This window comes from Capra hircus, unplaced genomic scaffold, assembly GCF_001704415.2.
Source record: "Capra hircus breed San Clemente unplaced genomic scaffold, ASM170441v1, whole genome shotgun sequence".
NCBI classification, from domain to species: domain Eukaryota; kingdom Metazoa; phylum Chordata; class Mammalia; order Artiodactyla; family Bovidae; genus Capra; species Capra hircus.
Genome location: NW_017216905.1, coordinates 4,226 through 12,885, shown reverse-complemented (window position 1 = coordinate 12,885; position 8,660 = coordinate 4,226). Strand labels below are relative to the sequence as shown.

General features: G+C 39.7%; 1 protein-coding gene across 1 annotated transcript; it reads right to left on the bottom strand.

Moving 5' to 3' along the window:
- Positions 1 to 196: 196 nt before the first annotated feature.
- Positions 197 to 8,403, bottom strand: LOC108635489 (WD repeat-containing protein 11-like; the record flags this gene model as incomplete). The annotated part of the gene is made up of 4 exons (XM_018045607.1): positions 197 to 321; positions 1,275 to 1,428; positions 7,027 to 7,138; positions 8,137 to 8,403. Coding segments are annotated over 4 exons (658 nt in total), but the record flags the coding sequence as incomplete, so codon positions are not given.
- Positions 8,404 to 8,660: the final 257 nt, after the last annotated feature.

The following is an 8,660-nucleotide window of genomic DNA, read 5'->3' as shown; positions in this document are numbered from 1 at the left end:
GTCCTAGAGCTGAAAAGATATGAACTAGATGTGCATCTCATTTTAAGATGTATGATGGGTGTGTGTATGTGTATCTTATGCATATAGCATTAACCATATATATTACAAATACCTCAATCCATTTTCCACAAGAAACTAGTACTCACAGGTTAAATGTGAGGGATCAAAAGGATCAAAAGAAAAAGAAAGAATGTTATCAGCATAGCTCTTCTTCCAGAGTTTGGTGCCAGTATCTGCATTCCAGAGCACAATGTAATTTGGCCGGATGGATAGCAAGCAATAAATCCCGGGAAGCATCTTGATTCCATAACCACTGAACATCTGCAAAGACCAGATAAATAAAGACAAAATTCAGAAATCACCCACTTTAAAACACTTGGTTAATGTATCCTTTCCTATTATATCTAGTTGTGTATGTGTTTTCATAATCCTTAAAATCTTTAACTTCCCCCCTTGTCTTCAATGTTGCATCCAAGTTTATTGTGTCAAGATTGACAGGGAAAACTAACTTTACATAAAAATGAGCTGCCTGAACATTAGAATCTAGAGGTCAACATTTCCAAGTACTCTGAAATATTACCTCAAAGAAAATACAAGGCAATTTACACTATTCATTAGTTAAAACTTTATGTCAGACTTGTCCTAGCCATGATCAATGTTAGATTCTCCTAATGTTTTTGTGGAGTTACTTAATGGGACTTTACAGAATTGGCATGTTTTTTCACAACAAAAAAGAGAAGATAAAGATCTAGTTCAATAGGTACAGTAAGTACTCAATAAATATTTTTTTAACAGTCACTTAAAAAGATTCACCCAGTCAAGAGAGCCACTCGGTCAAAGCCCAGGAATACTGTATTGATTAGGTCAGTAACATAAGCAAGCAAACAAATGATCTACTGATACATGAAAATGATAATAACATTTTATCTCTATTAGCAGAAAGTAAGCATTGTGGGCCAATTCAAAGAGCAGTTCAGGGGAGTTTACTGGTAGCTTAGATCTACAAGACCCTTTATAAGGAGCTTAATTTTTCTCATCATGCTCAACTGAAATGAATGCATTTTACCAAAGCACAAATCAATTGAGATCTGAGGAAATAAGCCCAGGAGCATATTGATAGGGAAAAAAAGCTAGATTCAGATCCACAGAACTGGCTACACACAATCAAGAGTTAACTGAGAAGTGATGAAAGTAAATGAAAGGGACAAAAACCAACTGCTCTACACAGTAAGTGTATTTACACAGACGCTCAGTGGAGCGTGGACTTTCCTCACCCTGAATAGGCTTGGCATGCTCTTGGATCTCACACTGCGCTACTCCTGCAGCTACATCCCAAACGATGATCTTTCCATTGACATCAGCAGAAGCTAAGCGCAAGGAATATGGCGAGCCAATGTTATGATGATAATTTTCCCTGGCCCATTTAACCTAGTATCAAGAAGAAACCAAATCAAGTAAATATTTACAATGGATGTAAACATACATAATTTTCATAAAACACTGACCAGAACTCAAGCTACATTCTACATTTATATTACAAAAATAGGAAATTAGCTTCCTCAAAAGTCAGACATTTTTATGATTTTTTTTAAGTCGCAACTAAAATAGTTTTGAAAACATCACAACTTTCTTGCCTTTAAAATATCAGAAATGAGACACAGCCTTAATAATCTGGAGAATTCAGGTAAAAATTCCAGAATACCATCTCTTAAAATGGTATGATCACTGGTATATCATCTAATCACAGTAAAGACCATAAAATCTAATTCTGACATAACACATAAAATCCTAAATTGTTAAGAAGAATCTTCTCTTGCACTCTATTCTTCTAATTAAAAGGAGACAACTTTGAGCTACCAAAATCTTGCAAAAGGAAACACAAAAGCAAACAAAAAATCTGGGTATCCCTCTCATAAAATCGGAAAAAAATTGCAGCAGTTTTTTCTCTAAAAAAACTAAATTTATGCATCATACTTTTATAATAACATTAATAGTTTTTAAAATAAAAAATACGAGAATCCCAGCACAAATCAGGTTAACTCCTGAGCACTGACAAATAAGGAATGAAACAGAGTCTTCCTCTGAGCCAAGGTCTTCCCTGGCCACAACATCCCTTTTTCAGCTCCTACTTGATTACTTTGGATCATTTCCCACATAATACTCTGTAATTATTTTATTTACTTCGTTTTGACCTATCACCAGTCCTGCTCCATATGGCAGGATCATGGGGCCTTGCTCACATTTCTATTCCCAGACCCTAACACAGTGCCTGCAGCTGATATTCAAGTATGTGTTTAGTTAACAAACTTTACACCACAGACTCTTCAAACATATACCTATATTTGAATATATAGGCATATACCTATGTACACAGACACACACATGTATGTACACATAAAAGTAAACACATTCAGAGAAAATGCTAAGGTAGGGAAGCACGCTAATCAATTCTAACAGCATTCATGAAAAAGATGGCAAAAAAAGTGTTCCGAACTTCAGTGTTAACGAGACACATCGTTTCCTCAGGCAAGAGTTTTTTTAAAATTTTGTGTCTGCACATATGCATGTATATATGTTTGAATGTGTATATATGTGTATGTTTACTTTATACATGAGTGAAGGTATGTATACTCTCCCTCCTCGTTATTTACAGAATCTGTATTTGTGAATTTGCCTACTTGCTAAAACGTATTTGTAATTTTATTTGTAGAATCAGTATTTGCAGTACTTTTATAGCCATTAATGGACACATGCAGAGCAGTGAAAAATCTGAGTCACTCAACATACCAGAGCATCCCAGCTGCGGCTGAACAAGGTGCTCTTGTGTCAGTTCTCATAATGTAAACAAATGTCTTTTCTGAGGCCTACTTACTACTGTGTTTTTGCATTTCTGGGCTTCCAGTTGTGACTTCACTGTTTAAAACGGTCCCCAGCACAGTGCTCAAGTGCTGTCTAGTGCTCCTAAGCACAAGAAGCTGTGCCATGCATTACAGAAAAAACACATGAAATAAGCTTTGTCCAGGCATGAGTTATGGTGCTGTCGGCCGTGAGTTCAATGATAATAAATCAACAGTATAAAAATAAACAAGATGTCTTTTAACAGAAACACATATAAAACAAGGTTATATATCAATCAGTTGATGAAAATATTGCAACTAGAGGCTCACTAGGAACCAACTGCATTATTTCCCCTAGGAGCAATCAGTGTTTCAGTATTTGCTAATTCAGTGTTTCCAACAACTTTACAGAATAAAACTACCACAGATAAGAATTATTGTAGGGTGTGTGTGTGTGTGTGTATGTATGTGTAGTACTTGAATTCCATCTCTGAATATAAAATCACCTAAACAAATCATAATCAAACTGCTGAAAATCAAGATAAGGAGATGAGAAAAGATACAATGCATACATATTATGCATAATTTTCCCAACAAAAATTACTCTGGGAGATAATGGAGTGATCTTTAAAGCACTACAAGGAAAAAAAAAGTACTGGTGAAACAGTTTCTCAGAAAATAAAATCAGAAAGGATCAACCAATACCAGATACATGCCTCAAGGACTTGAAGGAAATTCTTTAGCCAAAAGGAATATGACACCAGACTGAAACACAGATCTATACTAAGAAATGAAAACTCCAGAAATGCAAAAAAGACAGAAATGGGAGGAGAGATAATATTTCTTCCCAAAAAACAAAAAAATTAAAAACAAAACCTATACTTAACATTAGACTTGATGGTGAAAGACTGAATGCTTTTTTCCTAGGCTCAGGGTAACAAAGGCATTCTCTCCCTCAGCCCTAAGCATTGTAGTAGAGGTCCCAATCAACACAGGAGGATAAGGAAAAGAAAGAAAAGATATCAGATTACTAGTGAAAAATCCAAGCTGTTATCTTCAGATAACATTATTGTCTATGTAAGAAAAACAAAACAATAACACTCAAGTTACTAAATCTAATGAGTTTTAGCAAGATCATAGGATACATGTAGATATTAAAAAAACAATCCCCTGTATTTTTTTCCCTATTGCACATTACATACAAAAATTAACTCAAAATAGATCTGAAACCCAAATATAAGAGCTAAAATCATAATATCCTTAGACAAAAACAAAGGTATAAATCTTCTTGACACTGGGAAAAGCAATGGTTCCTGGTTACAGCCTACATCAAAATTTAAAACTTTTGTGCTTCAGAGGGCACTATCACAGAATGAGAGAAAATATATCTGCCAAGCATATAGCTGATAAGGGACTTGTATCTAGAACCATAAAGAATTCTTTCAACTCCAAAATTTTTAAAAATACAATTTTAAAATGGGCAAAGGAATGAGTAGACATTTTTCAAAGAATATCTACAAATGGCCACTAAGCACATGAAAAGATGCTACACACTATTAGCCATTAAGGAAACACAAACCAAAACCACAATGAGAACCACTTCATTCCCCCTGCTGCTGCTGCTGCTGCTAAGTCGCTTCAGTCGTGTCCGAATCTGTGCGACCCCAGAGACAGCAGCCCACCAGGCTCCCCCGCCCATAGGATTCTCCAGGCAAGAACACTGGAGTGGGTTGCCATTTCTTTCTCCAATGCATGAAAGTGAAAAGTGAAAGTGAAGTCGCTCAGTCGCTCAGACTCTTTGCGACCCCATGGACTACAGCCCACCAGGCTCCTCCATCCATGGGATTTTCCAGACAAGAGTACTGGAGTGGGGGTGCCATTGCCTTCTCCTAGGAGGGCTCTAATCAAAAGGACAAGTAACAACAGATGTTGAGTTTGAGGAGAAATTAGAGCCCTCATACACTGCTATGGGCATGTAAAATATGAAGCCTCTTTGAGAAAAAACAGTCTGGTAGTTTCTCAAAAGTTAAATATAGTTACCATGTGAGTCAGCTATTCTACTTTGAGGCATATACTCAAGAGAAATGAAAACACAGGTTCACACAGACAAACTGTACACACACGTTCATGGCAGCATTGTTCGTAATATCTAAAAAGTAAGATATGCCAAATATTCATCAATAAATAAACGTTGTATCAGTGGAATATTATTCAGTGATAAAAAGGAAGAGTACGGACACAAGCTGTGTGACACGGATGAATCTTGAAAAACAATATGCTGGCGAAAGACGCCAGGCACACGCTGCACCATCTCACTCATCTCAAATGTCTAGAACAGACAAATCTACAGAACAGAAAGCAGATTAGTGACTGCCCAGGGATGAAGTGAAAGGGGGTAGGTGGCAACTGCTAAGGCGTACAAGGTTTCTTTGGGGGTTTATGAAATTGATCGTGGTGATGGCTACACAACTCTGGATATAATGAAAGCCATGGAACTGTACGATGCTTTAGATGGGTGAATTTTATGGTATGAGTATCTCAGTAAAACAGTTCACAACCAATAAAAGACCCCAGATCTCCATCTCCAATAGTAATGTCTTTCCTAAAATTTCAGATCAGTATAATTCAATTGCCCCAGGTGTCTCAGACTTTGCACCTTAAACACTGACTTCACACACTTATGTCATCACAACAATACTACCCATTCAGTTACTCATACAGAAACCTCTGAGTCATTCTGATTCTCCCTTAAGACTGTTCACTGTAAAGTTCAACCTCTAAAGTGAAAGTTGCTCAGTCACGTCCAACTCTGCAAACCTATGAACTATTGTCTGCCAGGGTTCTCTGTCCATGGAATTCACCAGACCAGAATACTGGAATAGGTAGCTGTTCCCCTTCTCCAGGGGATCTTCCCAACCCAGGGATGAACCCAGGTCTCCCATTACTACAGGAGGATTCTTTACCCTTCTGAGGCACCAGGGGAAGCCCAAAAATACTGGAGTGGCGTAGCCTATCCCTTCTTCCAGTGGATCTTCCTGACCCCAGGCATCAAACCGGGGGCTCCTGCATTGGAGTCATTCCGCCCGATTAAGACTGTTTACTATAAATGCTATCAAGTTCACCTCTTAGAGAGCCTCCTAAATCTGACTCCTTATGTCTCTTTATTTTAGGCCCTAAGGAATTTCCTGCCCAAATTACTACAACTGTCCTAACGTGATCCCATTGCATTGTCTTGCCCTTTTCCAACAGATCCTCCACTACTGCCAGAGTGAGTTTTTCTAAAATGCAAAATATGATCAAATCAATCTCCTACTTAAAAAATCCAAAATCCATCTTAATCTTATAACCTTTCAGGGTAGGTGACTTTCTCTGGCTGCCTTCTTTCATCACTTCTGATTACATGTGTATTCCATCTTTTACACACACCGCTTCCTTTCGAGTCTATTCTCCTTTTCTCCTGCAGCCGCACTTCCTAATTTTTCACTCAGCCAGCTACTGTCTACAAGTCCCTAAAATGAAGAGAATTCTGAACCCTCCTCTGATCCCTACAACCAGGTGACCTGTAGTTCCTTTGTCTTCCCATAGCATATGGAAAGCGGTCTCACTTACCACACTGTATTTGTGAGTTTTCTTCTCACTCTTCCTCACTAGACAAATGAATTGCTTGAGGGCTTTCATTCTCTATACTCTTAGCACATTACTAGATGCTCAAAACTAATGAGTGAAATGAGTGGTGCAGTACAGGACAAAATTGGTGTTTTCCACTAGCATTAAAATGACCTAAGAACTAGCAGTTAATAGTTCAATTACTGATGCGACATTAAGCATATATGGAGACAGTGCATATGCATGTGTGCTTAGTCTTGTCCAACTCTTTGTGACCCCATAGCCTGCGGCGGGCCAGGCTCCTCTGTCCATGGATTTCTTCAGGCAAGAAGACTGGAGTGGGTTCCATTTCCTCTTCCAGGGCATCTTCCTGACCCAGGGATCAAACCGGAGACTCCTGCATTGGCAGGTGGGTTTACCACTGAGGCCATTTGGAAAACCCGATATGGAAATATTAGGCTAGCCCAATTAAGAGAATCGCATGTAAAATCTACTCAACATTTCTACATATGACTTTAATGAGATTCCAGCGATATTTAGAACAGACCAATTTATGATAGGGTGGAAGTAGGATCTGACTTACCTTGACAACATCCGCTTTATGCTTTTCTAAAACTTGAAGCGTTTGAGCAGTATTGGAATCAATCACTACCACAAGCGAATGACATCCATAAGCAATTAAACCTTGCCAGCCCCTAACAAAAAGTGTTAACATTTAAAAGCAAAGCAAAAACAACTTCTTTCTTGCCAAAAGAACAGATAAATCTAACCACTTGGCACCACCATTAATAAAATTATTATGTAAGCCCAAAGGCCAGCACTTTACATTTTACCATTTAAATAGAAAAGGTCTAGCTAAGCTTTAAAAAACAAAACTTGTTGAAATTCTTTTTTCTTTTTTTTTCGGATTAAAAAAATTAAGTTCTGACAGATATGCCTGTAGAGGTGTAAAGACATACAAAGCGACTCCGGTCGTCTGTTTGTCTTCGAGAGCTTATCCCTCGTCTTACTCAACCCTGAATCCCGAGCATCCACAGAGTGCGTGGGATCACACTCCATGCTCTGTGATAAGCACTGGTCCCGCCAACCAGATAAAAAGATGAACACTCAACAGGAAGTTTCTGTACTCTTGCCAACCTTCCCAGGAGCCACAGCTACCAAGTAGTCTGCTTTATATTTGCCTGGGTTGTTAATTATCGGTGTCATTTTATAGTAAAAAGATAAAGGTGAAATGAAGAAGCTGGCGAGAGCCCAGGGTCCTGGCACAGCGTCCAGCACATTGTTGAATGGATACAGGTTAAGAAACGGGGATGAGAGAAAAAGAAGACAGAACTGGGGAAGAACGGGAACTGACATGGGGGCGAGAAGCCCGGAGACTTGGGAGGAGAGGGGTAAGAGTGGGGAATGGGGACGGTGAGGAAGGTGAGGGGAAACAGCGAAGACAAACAAGAGATGAGAGAACGAAGGCAAATATATCCACCCAGGGCAAGTTCCCACATGGGGGGGTTTTTACAGCTTTTATAGTAACAACAGAAAGCCAGCATTTAAAAATGAAAATCTCTAAAGTGTGAAGGCAGCGTCCAGTCTTGAAGAGAAAAAAATTAAGCGGGGGGATGAAACCTCTTGTTCTTTCCCCCTTCCCCCTCACAGACTCCTGGCCGAGCCTGGCGGCCTCGGAGCCCGGCGCCCTCACCAGTCCACCGCCGCCTTGTTGTGGGCATTGAGGGCCCCGGTGAGGGTGCGCGCCGACACCTTAAAATTCACGGTGTAGGGCAACATCGCCACGGATAAAACTGGGCCCTTAGAGCCGCCGCGCAACCAGGAAGCCGGCGGCCACTGGGCTTCCGTTCCAAATAGAGTCCGGGTAGCTCCTTGGGCGCCGCACTTTGGTTCCGCTAAATCCGAGGTTCCACCTTTCCCTATTCCGTTGCCTTCAGGTTCCGTCACTCTTGTTTTCCGCCTGCTTTAGGGTTCCGCCACCTCGGGGTTCCGAGGCTCTGTATAAGGATCTGGTTGTGCCTTGAAGGAAAAGGTGTTGCCTGGGGTCACATCTGTTTTCTTAAGACTGAGACTGCGTAAGCCTATGTGTCCTGATGAAAATGGTGAAAAGCAAGAGCTAAAATCCGGATTAGCCTTCTGCCTTCTATCAGTTAACTTAGGAAAACTACCAATGTCTAGTCAAGGCTATGGTTTTTCCAGTGGTCATGTACGGATGAG